Source organism: Pogona vitticeps, chromosome 5, assembly GCF_051106095.1.
Source record: "Pogona vitticeps strain Pit_001003342236 chromosome 5, PviZW2.1, whole genome shotgun sequence".
Classification (NCBI taxonomy): Eukaryota; Metazoa; Chordata; class Lepidosauria; order Squamata; family Agamidae; genus Pogona; species Pogona vitticeps.
The window spans coordinates 172,702,255-172,722,717 of record NC_135787.1 but is presented as its reverse complement, the minus strand read 5'-3'; the positions used below and the strand labels follow the sequence as shown (position 1 = coordinate 172,722,717).

The 20,463-nt window shown below is 41.0% G+C and overlaps 1 protein-coding gene across 3 annotated transcripts in view; it reads right to left on the bottom strand.

Moving 5' to 3' along the window:
• Positions 1-20,463, bottom strand: part of LOC110082696 (protein mono-ADP-ribosyltransferase PARP12) — a 34,886-nt gene that overhangs the window by 13,225 nt on the left and 1,198 nt on the right. The window contains exons 1-5 of one of the 3 annotated variants that reach the window (XM_020800482.3): positions 9,912-10,482; positions 8,066-8,201; positions 3,516-3,777; positions 2,249-2,350; positions 1,338-1,461 (exon numbers count right to left, since the gene is read on the bottom strand). In XM_020800482.3, the coding sequence (XP_020656141.3) occupies positions 1,338-1,461; positions 2,249-2,350; positions 3,516-3,777; positions 8,066-8,201; positions 9,912-10,255 (968 nt within the window). In that variant the 5' untranslated portion in view covers positions 10,256-10,482. Of the gene's footprint in view, positions 1-1,337; positions 1,462-2,248; positions 2,351-3,515; positions 3,778-8,065; positions 8,202-9,607; positions 9,833-9,911; positions 10,483-20,463 lie in introns of those variants that run through there. The other 2 variants (XM_078376223.1, XM_078376221.1) reach the window with 2 other exon arrangements.

Below are 20,463 nucleotides of genomic sequence, written 5' to 3'. Positions count from 1 at the left end.
AAAGGGGTTAGAGCTCACTTGTCATGGACTCCTCTCTAAGCCTTCTCCCAGTGGAACCTCCAGGGACCAGCGCTTATTCCTCCAAGGTGGGGGAACTCTTGAAAAGTGTTCTGGACCTTGAATTTAAACCCACTGAAGCTCCAGAGAAGGGGTTACCACTTATCTCAGTAGAAGCCGGCGTTCTGTGACACTAATATTGCTAAAACCTGCAACTTTGTGTATACAGGGGGATTTTTTATTTATCCTGAATCAAGATGTGGTTAAAACCACCACTATCACCTAGTAACACACATTTTGAAGCAGTGTTGTGCTAAGAAGTGAGTATTTTCTGTATGAGAGGGAAGCTTTCAGGAAGCTAACATCTTCTTCAAAAGATTCCCTAAAAGGTACCTTTTTTATGCAGGTCCACTGTTCCAACTTGACTAATGCTTCACCTTGTCCTTCATTTGATCCACCATCCTACTAGATGAAGTATAACCCCACTTAAAATGTTTGTTGCCCTGAATCAAGGCTCTATGTACTATAACAGCATTTAAATCATTCTAAAGAATCCCAAGATAAAACAAGAGTTAAGGCATGACTAGATGGGGGAAACTGAAGTGATCCAGGTCATGTTTAAAAGGTACTTCAATGCAATTTGTTTATCTTGCATCTGAGCAATCTTTCCAATTCACATGGGAGACATTTCTTCTCCCGTGAGAAGGATCCAGACAGAACTTCATATTGATCCAATTTTTCTCATTTTTGATTACTGATGCTGCTGCCCCATCCCTTTCCCCACTTTTTGTAGTGGTTATCACTCTGTGGGCTACAGCAACTTTTTGTTTTGTTCAGTTTAGTAAGTGGCATAGTGCTACAGCAATATATCACCAAGCATGGATACTCCCATATATTTGAGGTAGTGCTGTGCCACTTAAGAGAATATTTTTAAAACTGTGAAAAATAGAGGAAAGGGTTTCTCTATTGTCACACCCACTGCATAAGTCACAGGGTTATCACTGAAGAGAATGCCATTCACAGATCCATTTGGGAGCAAATTAAGCAGCCACACAGATTCCAGAATGGGATAATCAGCACTCCCAATCACACCAAATAAACTGCAGTGCTTGTGCTGTGCCAGAAAGGAGCATAACAGCTCACAAAGGGGGCAGGATAAATCCCTCTTATTTAAAAAAAATGTGATTTCTGGAAAATAGGGCAAACGTAACCTCATGAAAAGTGGTCACCCCCTTACTCTGTTAGTTGATTTTTTTTTGTTAACAAAAATTAAAGCAGCCATAGGAGAATCTGCATCACTATAATACAAAGTATAACAAATTGATATTAATACATTATACCTCTCATTAAATGGATCACAGTAGGCTTGCTCAATTTTCTCCATATTGTCCAGATCTTTCCAATGAATTCCATCAAAAACTTGCCACCTATATGGTAGGTGGAAGTGAACTCGAATACATTTATCTAGATAAATAATACCAAACTGTGTTAGATCCTCAAGTTGTTAAAACAGATTTAAAGTAGAAAAGCTAAAGAAATAACAACATACAGAGTATACAGCCAAGAAGAAATGTGGGCAGGGAAACGTTGTTTTACTTTTGTAGACCTATTCATTTCCATGGGCTGATCAACATGGAGCAATATGAAAATTAATACTCAGAGTAATTCATCTGCAGAAGTTCATTCTCAGAAACAAAGTTATCACTTTAAGGAAAGTCACAGCAATGTCATCCCAGGAAGAATACTGTGAAGGCAAACCATGGCTTTTTCAAGCAAGACTGGGACAGTTTTTTTCCTGTTGAGGATCACATTTCTTTACAGGCGATTTCATGAGGGCTTCGTGTGGCCGCTCGAGTGTGAGGCCAGTCAACATTGCCACTCAACACTCTCCTTCTTAAATGGAGAAGATGTGTGGGGGGATTTCTTATCAAAGAAACTTACACATGGTTAATAAATTTTAAGATTCTTTGTAATGTTGCTAACGGGTGAATGTTAGCTTGTCTAAAAGTACACTAAAAGTGCAACAGCCAGCAGCACCCATTAATCCAAACAAGAGGGAAACCCTGACCTCTAATGGAAAGGGATAAATAACAGATTCTATAAAAATCAATGTTTAAAAAATTCAATTTAAATCATGATTTAAAAAAAAACCTGATGTTTTTATTTATATTATCAAAATCATTTAAAATGTTTAAATCAAACCTACCCTGGTAAATAATGCTGAATATATTTTCCACCCATTTTTGCTTACCTTGAAAGCTACAGCTTTTCCTAATGTGGTATAAGCAAATCATATCCGACTCATCAATGCTATTTGTAGCTGATGCTACCTGACCACTGTTCTCTCTTCTTTCTGAGGAAGGAAATTAGAAAGCAACACTCATTCACTGGTGCAATACAAGGAAGAAGAGACAGCATTTGGGTGCTCTTGCTTCCTCTGAGCCTGGTACTCTGTCCTTGCAATCCTTTCCTAGCAAAGGTGGCAACTCCTAAAGTCAGCCATTTTAGCCTAGCTTTTTCCTTGCCCTGCTACCTTTTTAGGTACAGGGATTTTAAGGAGGAGTATTAAGTCAAGAAAGTCCCCACTTGGGGTCTATGGCCAGTTTACACACTGGTTTGCCAAGAACAAGAAGTGGACAAAAGTTGCCTCAAATCCACCCAAGACACTCTGGGACACCTCTAGTCTTCTGTAGGTGTGAGTTGCCATGGAACTGTTCTTCCTCAACTACCCGGGGCTGTTTTAAGCCAGAAAATTCCATTTTTTTGGGAAAACAGAAGTGAACAGCCAATGACCACCTCCTACGAAAGTGCTTTTTAAGCCTTAAATGTGTATGTATGTGAGGAAAGGGAGGATAATATTTAAACAGCAAACTGCATCCACAGAAGCCATCTTGGTAGACCTCTACCATCTCTACAGACCATCCTGTAGAGGAGGTCTGGGGACACAAACAGCCCATTCATACTCTTACGAAACCTCTGGGGGAATGCAGGATACACACATAAGTCTGGTCCCTCCTAAGACTCAGATTAACGTCCTCTTAGCCTTATCTGTTCAGCTCTCATATGGGCAAAACACATCTTCATGCAGCACCCAGAACCCCATAAATTTGATTTTTCAAAAATTGTTGCAAAATTGGCAGTGTTAGCATGTCCAAAGAGCTCTCCAGCATCCTCAGGACCCTGACACCCCATTAAAAATAATAATAAGATATTAGCCACTAGTAAACACGAGATTTTTCAGTTTAAAAAGACCTGCCCTATATGTTCATATTAAAAATTGAGATATTAGGGATGCAGACCTTTAATGTCAAGGAATTACGCACGTGCAGCCCCCAGACTCCAGAAGACTGATGTGGGGTGTGAGCCAGGTATCAGACAGTGTTTCCAAAATATGTGACAGCAGCAAAGTAAGGAGCAGCACCCCTTGCCTAATATCAGTTTTCTCTTTGAAGCACCCGAAACAAATTATAATCCAGGTTTTCAAGAAGATGGCACAGCATGTGAGAATAGAGATATACCTGAAGGGACTGTTGCTTTATTTTTGATGTCATATACATTCCTGTACACTGAGGGAATCTTACTAATCAGAGCCCGACTCATTCCCCACTTCTCCAGCTTCTCGTAACAATCTGGATTAAAAATGTCATGTGAACGCCTGCAGTCGCTTCCAAATCTGCATTGTCCCTGAAGGTAGTACTGGCATATATGAAGTTTGACACAGACCTTCTTGAAGCTACAAGACCCATAGGGTCCATCCCCTTTATTATAGTACGGACATATCTGGAAACAGAAAGAAAGAAAAAGTGAGCTACATGAACACCTTTGAAGTAGATGGTTATTATGACTCTTGTCTGTATCCATCCAAGAAGTGACATAAACAGATATCTAGTGACTTCTGAAAATCTTACCAGGCATAGTTTAACAGCAGCATCAACGATTGGCATTTTGGCACAAGAAAACTGGAGGGCTTATAACTTGTAATAAATTTCACTTTCTAAAATACCATATAGTTGTTCTTAGTGCTTTGAATCCAATAAAATTCCTTGTTCATGGACAAGGCCACGCACATCATTACTATCAAGATTCAATTACCTAAACTTTTAATAGTATTTTAAACCATATACAGTGGTGCCCCGCATAGCGACGTTAATCCATTCTGGATTAATTGTCGCTATGAGGAAACATCGCTAAACGGAATGGAAAAAGCCATAGGAACGCATTAAATTTCGTTTAATGCGTTCCTATGGAGCCCAAACTCACCGTTCAGCGAAGTTCCTCCATAGCGCCGCCATTTTCGCGCTCTCGGTAAGCAAGGGCAGGGCGTGAAAACACTTGTTGTGGCCATTTTGGGCACTCGGCGGCCATTTTGGAACCACCGATCAGCTGTTCAAAAAACATTGCAATGCAAAGATCGGTAAGCGAAACGCTTACCGATCATCGCAATGCAATGTTTTGCCCATTAAAACATCGCATTAGCGATCTAAAAAAATAGACTGCTATGCGGATTCGTCATTAAACGGTGCGCTCATTATGCGAGGCACCACTGTATTGTTTAATTTTTTTAATATTTAACTCATTTTGTTTTAGAATTGAGTGAATTTTAATATTGTGAGCCGCTCTTGGTCCCCTGTTGAGAGAAATGCCATATATAAATAAAACTAATAAATAATAATAGGTCAAGGTGAGACATTTTGGCTCTTAAGATGTCTCCAGACTGCAACACCCATAACCCCACAGAAGATGCTATGCTGTTAAGGATGGAGGGGGTTTTCAGCCAAGAAACATGTAAGTAGCCACAGTTACTATCCCGAGGTATGCTAACGACTGCCTGTGTGTTAGAAATCAGAGGTACAGTTTTGCATTTTTGGACCAAAACTTCCAGAATTCTCCAGGCAGTAGAAATTTAGGAGTGGTGTTCAGTGGTAGAAGGACTATTTAGTCATGCATAATAACTATAAGAAGGAAGAAGCTTCACAGTTTCATTTCCTTGTTGCAATGCTCATTTTAAAATAATTTCCCCTTCTAGTCAAGCTGACTGATCAGGCACCATCTGAACACAGATGTTTATTTCCAGATTAGTTACTTAAAAACGGAGGTGGTGGAAATAAATCTATGCACAGTGACTGGACTAGAAAAGTAAGAACACTGCCAAACCAATCTGTCAAAAGCTGTATAGGTAAAGGTTCCCCTTGACATTTAGTCCAGTCGTGTCCGACTCTACGGTGCGGTGCTCATCCCCGTCTCCAAGCCATAGAGCCAGCGTTTGTCTGTAGACAGTTACTGTGGTCACGTGGCCAACGCGACTAGACATGGAACCAAAAGCTGTATACCACCCCCAAAAAAGTTCTCCCTTCTACTTTTTAGCAAATGTTATACAGTGATACTTATCCCATAGATCTGTTTATCTTTTGCCTACAAACCCACTATCCTTATTCACTACTGGAAGATGTAGCACACATTGAATGCACACTTCAACTAGTTTTAGACATTCTAAAGCAGAGGTAGCCAATGATAACTCTCCTAATGTTTATAAACTGCAATTTACCATAATCCTAGTCTGCACTGGTAGAAAATGGAAGCTGAAGGCCAAACATATCTGGAGTGCCACAGCCTTTGCTCGTACTAGTCTCCCCCAAGTTGACACTCTCCAAATTGGTTGGACTTACAACATTCAGGATTCCTAGTAAGCTCTCCTAAAGCGTGAAAAGTGATGCTGGCTGAAGATGTTGGGAGGTGCAATAAAATACATAAGGAGGGCACCTATTTAGGGAAACCAGATCCTCATAAAGAGCAAAGTAGGTAAATCAAAAAAGCAGCTCCAAAAGCTACCATGCTGATTTATAATTGATGGCCAAAATCCTGCTAGAAGCCCATGGAAGAATGATGTCACCACCAGCAAGGAGAGATTAAAGATTTAATCCTACAGATCCCATGCAATGAAACCAATTACTCACAAGTCAGATAAACGACGGAACAAAAAGTGGAAGTCTTTTATTACCAAATATCTCCTCCTGCTATTGACATCCTCACTCTTCTGCAGGTTTATCTGGCCACTATTAAATCTCATTGGGTGCTCTGTCTCAGCCAACAGGCACAAGGTCTCCAGAACAGTCCAGAAGCAAGACAAGATTAGAACTACATCCATCAATGGCATTTGACCTTGGCACCCAACAAACACTATCTATACACAATGGTAGGTCCCTTCCCTCTAAATGCGTATGCTGGGACTTGTAATTCATCCCTACATCCTGTAGCAATTAATTCAGCTGCTTCATTATTATAAGTCTGCAACATGTGATGACTCTTAGGCTAGCTCCCTCACTGATGATGGAATACTTTGGGGACTATCAGAATAGCCACTGAAACTTTTCCATGCTCTTCCTTCTCATGATGATAAAATGAGCAATAGGTCATTATTTCTACCATACAATTGCACTCATTTCACACGCTTTTGAGCATAACCTATTTTGAGCATGACCTATCAAGGTTATGCTCAAAATCCTCCAAGGCAGGCTTCAGCAGTATGTGGACTGAGAACTCTCAGAAGTGCAAGCTAGATTTCGAAGGGACAGAGGAACTAGAGACAAAATTGCTAACATGCACTGGATTATGGAGAAAGCCTGAGAGTTCCAGAAACACATTTACTTCTGCTTCATTGACTATACAAAAGCCTTTGACGGTGTGGACCGCAACAAACTATGGCAAGTTCTTAAAGAAATGGGAGTGCCTCACCACGTTATCTATCTCCTGAGTAATCTATATGTGGGATAGGAAGCAACAGTTGGAACTGGACGTGGAACAACTGATTGGTTCAAAAATGGGAAAGGAGTACGACAAGGCTTTATATTGTCATCCTGCTTATTTAACCTATATCCAAAATACATCATGCAATAGGCAGGACTGGATGAATCCCAAACTGGAATTAAGATTGACGGAAGAAATATCAACAGCCTCAGATATGCAGATGATACCACTCTGATGGCAGAAAGTGAGGAGGAATTAAAGAACCTCTTGATGAGGGTGAAAGAGGAGAGAGCAGAAAAATGGTCTGAAGCTCAACATACAAAAAATAAAACTAAGATTATGGTCACTGTCCCATCACCTCCTGGCAAATAGAAGGGGAAGATATGGAGGCAGTGACAGATGTTTCTTGGGCCCCATGATCACTGCAGATGGTGACAGCAGCCGTGAAATTAAAAGATGCATGCTTCTTGGGAGGAAAGCAATAACAAACCTAGACAGCATCATAAAAAGCTAAGCAAGGGTATTAGTGGCTAGTTCTTAACCAGAAGGCCATCCAGGATCCTAGGATAGGCTAAGAAAGGACTCTGCCAGAAACCCTGATGTGCAAAAGTCTAAATTGGCCAAAGTTGACAACACTGGCTGATAGATCAGTATAACCAAGTTTCATATGGTAACATTTTAGCTTAATACGTATGTAAAGAAACCAAAGCATGCATGGATTCTCACAACTCTAGCCAATTTATTTAGCTGTACTAAACTATGGCCCGAGGAGTCGCACACTCTCCAAATGAAGGTTCTTACATCTAAAGCCCTAAAACTTCTTGGGTCCAGGCTATCTGATGGATTCAATATTTTTGGAGGAGGCTTTTCTTCTGATCCCATGACCCCTACAAGCATGTCTGGTGAGGATTTGAGAGAGGGCCTTCTCGGTTGCTGCTCCCAGGCTGTGAAACTCCCTTCCACAAGAAGCCTGCCTGGATCCCTCCCTACTATCCTTCCACCGCCAAAAATGTTCTCCTCGGTCAGTTATTATTTAGTAAGTAACAAAAGGGAAAGGGATATTATGGATTTCTTTTTTATATGCTTTTAATTTTTATTGAACAGTTTCAAGACATTTAGTGGTTTTTTATGTTGTAACCAAACATATTTTAACTGTCCTAAGATCTCTTTTTTGATTTTTTTTTAATTGAGAGAAAGGCAAGATATCAACTGAATGAATGAATGAAGATGCATAACTTGAACAAAGAAATTTACTACAGTTATAGTCACCATTTACAACAGATCCATTTATACAGAAACACCAGTCAAGTGCAACAGTGCTCACCTCAGGCAAGAGTGAAGGATCATTCTGAAGCAGGAGCTGACATAAGTGATCACAGCTTAAACTTTCCAGCTCATATTCTTTAAGGACTGAGAGGTTATGGGGTGAATGAATTTCATGGATGAACTTGCATTCTTTCCTGAAAGTTTTGAAAACATTAAAATGGGCTTTCAACTGTACCTTGGTTTTACTATCAAATGTAAAATAACTTGAAACACACATATCCTTCACAGCTGAAAACATCTGCGCAGTCCAATTCTAGGCTGATTTACTCTGAAATAAATCCGTGTTTAATAGGGCTCAGGTTCAAATAAGCTTAGATAGAATTCCAAACCAATTAATCCTCGTGTAATATAATTCTAAACAATATTGGTTAAATGTAGTTTTGGACGCCATTTCTCTCTTATGAATGATTGAAAAGATACAGAATTAGGATAAGAAATGTGACTACACAGGGGAATTTGGAGTAATCTGGATTACATTTTTTTTAAAAAATCTTATCTTAAGTGTGATCTATTTTATCTTGCACTTGAGCAATCCATACATTCACACAGATGTTTCTTCTCCCATGAGAAAGATCCAGACAGCACTTCAGATCACTGCAATTTCTCCTGCTTTTGATTACTGACACTTCCTCTGCCTCTTTCCACACCTTTTGTCATGGATGTCAACTCCCCCCTTTTTTTTAAATTTAGAAAGTGGCACGGGGCTACAGCAGTACAACAGCCTAGCATGGATACACCCTTATATCTGAAATAACGTTAGGATTGCCACTGCAGCCCTAATGCTGCGCCAGAAAGAACCAAAATAGGCAAACAAAACCACACCAAAAGTGAACTAAATAGTAAACTATATCATCGTCTGATTGCCCCCAAAGATGGACAGTGAAAGGAAGTTCCATGATGTAGTTGCAAGATCTGTGAAGCTGAAACATAGGGAAGCAAAAACACAACCAGGAAGAAAGAAAGTAGCACCCTCCAGAGTAAATAAACACAACAAAGAAGGAAAAATACAGCTGCACAAGCAAAAGGTTTCCTTTCTTTGTATTGGTAGCCGTGTGCAAACACAATGTACTGTAAAACAATTATAACAGCTTTGCTTGTATTCCAGTGAGCTAAATTCTTAATGCAGAACGGAGTAGAATATTTAAGACAGAAAGCACAACAAAATTGTGCCATAACTTCCTTGATTTCGTCAATCCATCTAATGCGAAGTCTCCCTATTTTCCTGCTGCCTTCAACTTTGCCTAACCTTCGTGCCTTGTCTATTCATGCACACGAGGCAGGAGAGACTTCACTTAGCCACTTCAGCTGCCAGATTTCATCGCACTTCAGACGCTAACAAAAGAGAATGAAAGCGACTTCTCTAGAAAACCACTTCATTATGAGCAGCCACTTCCTCCATTACACCTACCGCTACTTTAAAGGCGAATTGCCTTCCGGCCTCGCCCTCTACCGAAAGGAGAAAAGCAAGGGAACGGAAGGATCGATTCCCACCACCACCCCAAGCGCAAAGTTTCCTTTGAATCCCGAATTAGGCTGCCACCTAGAAAGCAGCCGTTCTGCGTCTGGTTCTTGAGCCGGATCCTCGTCTCGTTTACTAGGAAGTCCCCTCCGATCCCCTGCCAGGAGGTGGGCGCGCAATCCCGAGCAAACTTCCCCGTGAATAACCCTTCCCAGGAGCTGAACTTGATTTACCCCATCCATTCGAAACCCACTTGCTCAAGAGTACATCCCAGGTAACTCTGAGCAGGCTTACTCCCGAGGAAGTGCCGCGCACACAGGGCTGGGAGTCCCATTCGGTGGAGGGGGGGCGCTGCCTCTTTCCCCAAGCAAGGTCTCGGACTGACCTCGTTCCCTGAAGGCGGCATCCGCCGTACACGAAGTACCGGCAGAGGTGGAGGTGCCGGCAGGACCCCGCGCACTGCCTCCTGCCGTGGTCGGGGCAGAGGCGCAGGGCGGTGGTGGCCACCACGACCCGATGGTCTCGGCTCCGGGCGGGGTCCTCGGAAGGGGCCTCCTCTCGGGTCACCACCGTGAATTTCCTCGTGTCCTTTAGCAGCTGGGCCAAGCGCTCCGGTCTGCCCTGAAGGTTCAGGCGCCCGGCGAGCTCGCTCTCCTCCAGGCAGCCGCCCGAGGCGCACAGGACTTGCAAGATGCCTTCGACTTGGCACCGATGGATCGAATCCGCCATCGCCGTCCTAGCTTTCGTCTCCGGAGTGCTTCGATCCGGCTCTCGCGGGGAGGGGGGATTCGAACCACCGGACAGCGCGCTCACATTCCCTCCCCTCTCCCCCCCCCCCCGGGCGCTACTCTACAGCCCCGCGGGCGCGCAGCCCTCCGCGCTCAGGTCCCGGGCTTCGCGTGACTCCCGGCGCCGCGTCTTCCTCGCCTCCCGCCGGCCTTATTCTCTCGGAGCAGCCCCAGCTTCTTCCTTTCCTGGTTTGGTCTCTCGTCTCTTGAGGGAGAAACGAAAGCGAAAACGAGAAATACAGTGCCAGCTGAGTCAGGAACCGACATCTACGTGTCCGTGGGTGTCATTAAAACATATACAGTACATAGATTTACCTGGGAGTGACTAGCCTGCTTATCTCAGTCCAAAGAGAAGAGTGGGAGAGACCTTTATTGTTGTTATGTAGGGTCAAGTCGCCTTTCACTTATGGCAACCCTATGAATGAATGAGAGATCTCCAAAATGTCTTCAACAGTCCAGCCTCAGGTCTTGTAGACGCAAGCCTGTGGTTTCTTTAGGAAGCCAGTCTATCTCCTGTTTGGTCTTCCTCGTTTCCTGCTGCCTTCAACTTTTGCCAGCATTACTGTTCCATGCTGTGTCCAAAGGAGGGGAGCCTCAGCTTCAACAGTTTGGCCTCCGGAGATCAGTCAGGCTTGATTCAATCTAAGACCCATTTGTTTGTTTTTCTGGCAGTCCAAGGTATCAGCAAAGCTCTCCTTCAGCACATTTCAAACAAATCTTTTTTTCTACCCATTTTCTTTACTGTCCAGCTTTCACTTCTATACATGGTGACTGGAAATATGATAGCATGATTTTGGTCTTGGTCTCTAGGAACACATCCTTACACTTGATTATCTTTTCTAATTCCTTCATCCCTGCCCTTCTGAATCACAGTCTTCTGTTTTCTTGGCTGCAGTCTCCATTTAGATTGATGACTGAACCAAGGCATACAAAATTTGTCAATATTTCAATTCCTTCATTGCCAACATTAAAATTATGTAGTTCTTCATTAGTCATAATATTGGTCTTAATATTCAACTGTAGTCCTGCTTTGGCACTTTCTTTTGTTGCTTTCCTTAAATGTCATCTCAAGTCATTGCTGCTTTCTGTCAGTAAAATAGTGCCATCTGCCTATTTTAAATTATTGTGTTTCTTCCATCAGTTTTGACTTCATCTGCATCTAGTCTTTCGTTGTGTATGATATGTTTTTCATTAGACCACTGAAATTTTTCAAACAGAGGCTAGCCTTTGACTCTACACTGGTTTTCACTAAGTATCACTCACACTTCCCTTCACATTATTAAATATGCCACTTTGCTGCTTCTCTCTTTTCTTTGTTTTATTTTACTTGCCTCAGTGGGACTTACTTGTAAATCAGATTGTGGCTATACAGATGTGATGGGGTTCAGGGTAAGGCAGAGGCAGCTCTTTCTTTTGGGCAGGAAATAACCAGGAGGCTTCATTTTGAACTTCAACAGATTTATTAAGCTTAACGTTTGGAGAGTCAACCACAACTTCTATAGGTTCAAAACAGCTTAACGCAGGTAGTTGCCCATAAGAGCTAGGTAACATATTTATGAATGAAACTGTCTTGTTTCATTGCAGAGCCGGGCCAAAACGCTACTTGTCCGTTGGTTTCCGTAACAGCATGCTCCTCACAGCACAGATTGTGCCACAACATGGGTGGCGGGCCCAATCCCCCTTGAGGATTGAAAGTGGCGTCGGGACGGATCCTCCTCCTCCAGTGACCCTGTCCCCTTGGGAATACTACTACCGTTCATTCCGACGTCTCAGTCACTCCCACACCTCCTTTCTCCGGTGCCGGATGTGGCAATAGTCCTCCAACTTTCAAGTTGGGAAAATCTTGTAATAAATTGCATGCTTTCTGGTAATCAGTTTCTCCGCCTTCTTTCATCATTCTCCGGGGTATACTAAAGGATCTCTCCCCTTCTCTTTTTTATCCTCCTCCCATACCAGCAATGTTAGGTGTCCCCCCCTTCCTTTCCCTTTCCTTCTTCTACTAAGCACGCTTCTGTCTTTATTCTTTCTTTCTCATTCACTTTGACAATTACTCCATCCCTATCTGTTCCCTCTCTCAGTTCTTCTATCCCTGATTCCTTTACTGGAGGAGACGGCACACTCTTGTCACCTTCCACAGTATCAAGTGCTTTGATCCCTGCCTTCCCACTCCACTTTCTTGCGAAGAAAGAAATTCTGGGTTAGAAAAGTGGGGGGGGGATCCTTGTACATAGAAAAATATGGTATTTCAAGATACTCTACTACAAGTTAGAAGACACGCCAACTGATTTTTTGAAATAGTTCAGTAATCTGGAAAAGTTCAGTTAAACTTGAGAATGGGCCAAGAATGTAAAGGAATTAACAGCCCTCTGTACTTCTGAGAATAAGAAATGGGGGAAAAACACAGCTTCTGGAGTGAATGAATAGGACAAGGGTGAGGTAGTGTTTGATTTAAAGCCTGCTTGCCTGCCTCTGGGTGGTGTGAATGCTTGCTTGCCTGCCAGTGTGTGCGTGTATGAACACCCACTTTTCCCCCAGGTCCACTTATTATCCTTGGCTCTGTGCACTCTTTGCTGCTGTGCCTTCTGCCCCACTGAGCACAATGGTCCTCAGTAGGATCCCTGTATCTGTGAGATCAGTATCTATTGATTCACTTATCCACAGTCTGAAAATATTAAAAATATTAAAAGAAGAATCCCCAAAATATATATTTCTAATGGTGAAGTTACCAGAACAGGCCATTAGAGGGAGTCAGAGATCATGCTATGTATGTTTGCTGGAGAAATATATTTCCACAATGTTATTACCAGAACCTGCCACGAGAGGGAGACAGTGACCATACTATGTATACCATTCTCTATTATAACCGTGTTCATTGTAATCTACATTTTTCAGCGTCCACAGGGTGCTTGGAATCAATCCCCCATGGATATGGCGGTTCTATTGCACTATCTACTATAACTACTTTTCACACCCTGATCTGCTTGTTTTGTTTCCTGCCCACAGCTTGCTTGCTTGCTTGCTTGCTTGCTTGCTTGCTTGCTTGCTTGCTTGCTTTATTTATTTATTTATTTATTTATTTATTTAAATAACTGTCAATTCATGAAGAGGGACATGGTGGCACTGTGGGCTAAACCACAGAAGCCTGTGCTGCAGGGTTAGAAGACCATGCAGTCGTAAGATCGAATCCACGTGACGGAGTGAGCGCCCGTTGCTTGTCCCAGCTTCCGCCAACCTAGCGGTTCGAAAGCATGCAAATGCAAGTAGATAAATAGGGACCACCTCGGTGGGAAGGTAACAGCGTTCCGTGTCTAAGTCGCACTGGCCATGTGACTACGGAAGATTGTCTTCGGACAAATGCTGGCTCTATGGCTTGGAAACGGGGATGAACACCGCCCCCTAGAGTCGAACACGACTGGACAAAAATTGTCAAGGGGAACCTTTACCTTTACCTTTACCAATTCTTGAAATCTATTTTCTTGTTTTCTATGATTGCTCATCTTGAATACACCATATTATTGATTTAATTGTTTAATGTTATGATTTTGCTATGTTTTTATGATATTTTATGATATTTGTAAGCCACCCCGAGTAGACGCTATCTGGGGGGGCGGGGTAGAAATCAAATAAATAAATAAATAAATAAATAAATAAATAAATAAATAAATAAATAAATAAATAAATACAATTTAGCTTTTCCTTTGGTGACTGAAGCACCCTACTTAGTACTACTAGCAAGTGGCAGCTAACCATCTGATTGTCCCAGAATGCACTGGAGCAATGATACAGCCAGTTTTTCCCCAATCCATTCACATGATTGTTTTGACATATAAAGCCCTAAACGGCTTGGGCTCTGGATACCTGAAGGACCGCCTCCTTCCATATGAGCCTACCCGGCAGTTAAGATCTAGCCAGGGGGCCCTTTTGAAAGAGCCATCCCTCAAGGAGGTAAGAGGGACGGCTTGTGGACAAAGGGCCTTTTCGGCAGCTGCCCCCAGACTATGGAACGCCATCCTGAGGGAGATTCGTCTGGCGCCGACATTGATGACATTTCGGCGCCAGGTCAAAACCTTCCTGTTCCAGAAGGCTTTTAACTGAAATAATATTAGCTGTGGGTCCAATGGCAATTTTATATATATTTTAATTGTATTTTAATTGTTACATATTTTTATTGTATTATAAATGCTGTAAGCCGCCCAGAGACCTTTGGGTAGTGTGGGCGGCATATAAATTAATTAATTAATTAATTAAATAATTAATTAAATAATTAAATAAATAAATAAATAAATAAATAAATAATGATCTGATAACAAAAATGTTTTAAATTGTTTTCGAGTTATTGTTCATATTATCATATGGTTAAGTGCATATTAATATTATAACTGAAGTATCTTTTTAAAAATCACTTTTTGTAAGTAGCTTTGGATCCCTGCATTGGGATATAGATTGGAAATAAGTAATCAAGTAACTAAACTAACAAATAAATAAATAAATAAATAAATAAGCAGTAAATTATTGATACCCAGTGTTCTGTACAGGAAGAATGAAGGTCTGTATTTACCAGTTCTACACTGGAGGCGTGGCAGTGGAAAAAGCATTCCTAGACATTTCTTACTTGATGACATCCATATGCCCCCCTGGGGGACCCTGGCACTTTTGAAAGGGACCACAGACTGGAAACAATTCTTCACACAACATTGTATGACTTATACAATTCTCATTCAGCCGATATTTCTTTCATATGTTGTTTACAGCCGTGACTAAAATAAAAGGTGGGAATGGCTGTTCTAGAGGACTCCTGCCCTTGAAGTTACACAAATGAGCTAGCAAACAGATCCTTTGTGTTCTGGTGGAATGTAAACTGGCTCCTTTCTTCCGCCTGCTTCTTAAAAGTTTGGCCAAGAATACAACAGCATGTGATAAGAACGAGCTATCATTGCAGACAAGGCCAAAAGTTGTCCTCGCAGCCAGAACTGTCCAGTATGCTCCACCATTCCCCTGTTGACCAAGATTAGCCTTTGATTTTTGCTCCCTGTGCCTATGTTTGTCTGCTAAGGAAGAGACTTTAACATTTTGCTAACGTTTTGTTCCTATGATTTGCTAAGTCTTTTTTCCCCTCACAGCAACGCACCATCCCTAGAGCCTATAAAGAGGTGGGTGGAATGTGGGAAGGTTATAAACAGAAAGTATGACTATATGGATCTGCCGATAGGACCAGGGGACTGCATGAGAAAAACCTGCTCTGGAAGCACCCCTTCGTGAGACAAACACAAAAGTCTGAAGGGGAGATTGTAAACATATTTGGCTCAATCCAGTTACAGTGCATGCATGAGGGCAGAGAGCAGTCAGGGGTTTTTTGATCTTTGCTCTTTCTCCCCCTGTAGCAACACCACAGTTCTCCACTGAGGCCTAGGTATCTGGTCATGGGGCCAATGGTTGGGAGTTTGATTCCTCACTATGCGTCCTTGACCTGATTATTCATAGGATCCCTTCCAGCTGTGCAGTTTTAAGATGATGATGATGATAACAACAAAAGGTTCTCATCATAATCACAGAGAGGTACAAGAATATTGAAAGTGGGTATATAAGAAAACAGAATATAGCAAGTGGGCTTCTCAAAACAAAAACAAACAAGCCACAGACGTCTATCGCTTGTGTAGAGATACAATCAAATGCAGTACTATAGAAAGGCCACTCTGTGGAGCTTGTGTCTTTTCTTAAAATGTCACAACTTCTTTGAAAAGATATTTTCAGAGGTGGGATATTTGCTGCTCAGAAAAACATTTGCATTCTCTTTCTCCTTTTTCTAACTCCGGAAACTGAGGTTAGAGATAGCCTGCAAAGCACGTGGGTATCGCAGCTTTTCATGTTTGCAAAATTGGCTTCAAAAGGAATCACAAAACAAAAGGAAATTAATGTGTGCTTAGGTTACTGAAGCCCCTGTGGTTATACTCAACCTCTTTAATTAGTTAAAGATGCTCAAATATAAGATAAGTGGCAGCTGGCTTGGCAGTAGCATACATAAAAAGGATGTGGGGGTCTGAGAAGGCTACAAAGTAAACATGAGGCAACAAGATGATATGGTGACCAAAAATGAATGCAGTACTAGACTGCAGCAACAGATGCATAGATCAAGAGACGTAATAGTGCTCCAACATTGGACGCAATGTTTCAAGAGAAATTTCAAGAGAAATTTAGACAACCACTGGGCAGATTTCCTTTGATTTGTATTCCTGCACTGAGCAGGGGGTTTGGACTCAATGGCTTTATAGGCCTCTTCCAACTTCAAGTTTCAATGATAGTATGCCTCTATTCTGATTTGGGCAGACCTGAAATGGAATCCAGTGTCCACCTCTGGTCAATAATAGACCAAGAAGGATCAAGCTGGAATATGTCCAAAAGAGGGCAACCAGGATAGTAGAAGGTATGAAGAACAAACCCTACGAGTTCAGAGAGATTGGTATGTTTAGCCTGGATAAGAGATGATTAAGAGGCAATGCAATACATTAACTCTCTTCAGATGTTTCTAGGGTTGCCAAGTGAAAGTAGAACAAGCTTGTTCTTTGTAGCTCCAAAAAGTAGGATCTAAAGGAATGGATTCGCATGATCAGAAGGGAGATTTTGCCAAAACATTAGGAGGAACTTTCTGTTTGATGTTGGAATGGACTGTCTTAGGGGACAGTGGACTCTCCTTTATTAAATATTTTTAAACAGAGTTTGGATAGCAACTTGTTAGGAATGCTTTAACTGTGGATGTCCTGTTTTGGTGGGGATTTGATTCCATGACCTTTCATTACACCACACTTGCACTTACTTACCTTTGGGCAACCGCTTCTTAATTTTTAACTGTATATTTGCAAGGTGAGAGTGTTGCTGATGCAACCCACCATAGGCCACTTCATCACCAGTTGAAGAGAGCAATGGATCTAAATCTGTTCTGGGCAAACACAACTCCCAAAAACACTCTAAAATGAACCACAAAATGGCCCAATTTGTGGGGGTGGTGGTGGTGGTTGCTTCATGGTTAGTTTCATGCCCTTCTCCAATTTGTATATTCCCTGTTGTTTAGCTTTAAATATGTTTTTTTTAAATTATGTAAGCCGCGTTGCGTCATTTTTAAGGAGAAAGGCAGGGTAAAAATATTTTAAATAAATATATAAATAAATAGCTATGCAAGTTTGCATAGAAGCAGAGATGTATGTCGCCTCAAAGACGAACAACAGAGATAAACATTAGACTCTGATTCACTCAGGCAACAATGTTTATGTGCTAGTCTTTAAGCATGCATGAGTTTCTTTGTTGGTTTTACTCTGGCATCTAGAGTAACCTACTGTACAGTCCAAATGCGAACTCCAGAGGCAGCCTTGTTACAGGGCAAGCAGTTCTGCTGAGTTTGAGGATTAGGTCCCCCGTATAAAATGATAGAGAGAAATGTTTTTTTGTAACATTCCTGTGAAGCTTGAGGTTTTTTTTCTATTCAGACAAATCTTGCATAGAAAAGACACTCTTCTGTGCATAAAACAATCCTGCACAATTTGGGGTTTTCTTCTGCTCCTTCCAGGAAAATCCTGCACAGGAAAAACACAGGAACTAGGAAAACCCTGCATATTTTAGGATTGCTTTCAGGGAAGAAAAGAAGACTGAAAGGCCTGAGGAAGGGGGGGGACTCCACCAAAACTAGACAAAATTGATGTTAACATTTCAAAACTTTGCTGGAGATGTAAACAAAAAGAAGGTTCTTTTTATCATATGTGGTGGTCATGAGGGAAAGCCCAAAAATATTGGAAAAGGGTTGAAAGGTTTTTACAAGAGGTTTTAGAGATTTCGATAACTGTAACCCCTGAATTTTTTTTCTTCTAAATATAATTCCAGATTCAATAGACTCAATGGGAAAATATTTAGTTATGCATATTCTGAGAGCTGCAAGAATTTTTTTTACTAAACATTGGAAAGACCTGGAGAATCCATCTCAAGAGGAGTTAATATCAAAGATCCCGGATGCGGCAGAAATGGATAAACTATCAGAATGGCCAGACTCAACAAGAGAGATAAAGTATGAAGATTTTTGGCATAAATTCTATGATTGGCTTAGAAACAGAATGCAAAATAACATTTGATATTTGAAAACCTAAGATTAATTTTAAAATAGAATATGTATTATTAATTAGTTACAGCAGAAACTTACATATCTTTGAAATGTAATTTTTGTTGTTGTTTAGTCATTTAGTTGTTTCCAACTCTTCATGACCCCATGGACCAGAGCGTGCCAGGCTCTCCTGTCTTCCACTGCCTTCCGGAGTTTGGTCAAATTCATGTTGGTACCTTGAAATGTAATAGATAAAAATGAATATTGTAAAATTTTCATGTTGATTTACAACCCCTGTTCAATCCCATGTCCCCTATCCCTACACCTAACCTATAATAATAATAATAATAATAATAATAATAATAATAATAATAATAATAATAATAATAATAATAATAATAATAATAATAATAATAATAATAATAATATATTTCTTAGGGGGAAAGATGGTTTTGCAAAGAGAAATCTTATTTTGAAGGGAGAAAAGGGATTGTTTTCCTTCCCTCTGTTTCCTTCTGAGAGCGAGAGATTGCAAAATTCATATCCCTTTGTCAGCAGAAGTTCCCTTAAAGGAAGCTGCCTCTTGAATGAATCACTACTCTGGATTTTGCTCTGGTTAGCAATATATGAATTTAAAGCCATGAAAAAAAATTACTATATATCTATATCTATATCTATATCTATATCTATATCTATATCTATCTATCTATCTATCTATCTATCTATCTATCTATCTATCTATCTATCTATCTATATATATATATATAGAGAGAGAGAGAGAGAGAGAGAGAGAGAGAGAGAGAGAGAGAGAGCAAACCAAAGCAAAAATTCATGAAAACAAATCTGGTTGCACTTTAAAAACTGAGACATCATTATAGTGTAAAATTTTCTATACAAGCGCCTAATTAATCACATTTATCAGAAGGCAGGATTTTCTGGAAAAGACAAGACAAAGAAAGAATGCTGGGAAAAGTTGAGGGCAGCAGTTGTCCCTCACCAAGAAAGCTCATTTCTCTGTTTGCTTCTGTTAAAGACTACATTCCACTACAAAAAAATCTTGAATGAACACACTCAAAAGGAACTTGGAAATCATTCTATGCAACCAGCAACACCAGGAAGTAATCTTGAAGCTCCAGCATTCCTTCAAGATGGCCACCCAGCCTCTGCTCATCTAAAGGAGAGCCCATTTTCCAAAAATGGAAAAGTGAAGAAATACCTACGATGGAGGAGTTCTTAAAGAAACTGTTGGATATTGCAGAATTAGGTAGGCTTTCAGAAGCACTATGAGAACAACCAAGAGACTATGTAAAACAGAGTTGGAACTTAATATATGTTTGGGCTCAGGAAAAGACAAAAGTTTAGGGCAAAATGTTTCATATTTATTACTTTTTTCAAGGCTCACTGGAAACCTGGGAAATCTGGGATCCAAATGAGGTTGGGATCTTTGTCCTCTGAAGGGGAGAGGGGTGGGTTTATTGTGAGTTATTTTTTTCTCTTTATTTCGTACTTTGTTGTAAGTTGAATGATAGATGTTTCGTGTTTATATGTTTAAATAAAATAACACTCTGGCAAAAAAATAAAAAAACTTGTAGGCCACTAAAGAAAGAAAGAGAGAAAGAAAAAAGGATAGCCCTCTTTGGTAGGAAATTTCAGCAAAACCCAGCTGGGATGGTTAGGTGATTCTATTCTAACCTTTTAGCTTATTGTTGTGCTGTTCCTTCACTTAATTTTACCGGAGGTTCAGATGGCGCCTTTCATCATTTATAACCTTCCTTGTTTGGATATACTGTAGTTTCTCCCTCCTCCCCCATAGCTGTAGTCTTAGAAGAGTCTGTGCTAAGAAGTGGACTTGTCCATGAAAGCCAGGGATGAGGACTTGAGTCTTGGGACTCGCTGTCAAGTCGGACGTAAGTTGCACCAGTAATTCGACTCAGGCTCAACTGAGTCGAATTACTGGTTCGAACTTGACGTGTGACTCAAAGCCCATCCAGCCCCTTTCTTTTTCGGGGGTGGGGGAGGAGCCTTCAACTTTGCCTAACCTTCGTGCCTTGTCTATTCATGCACAC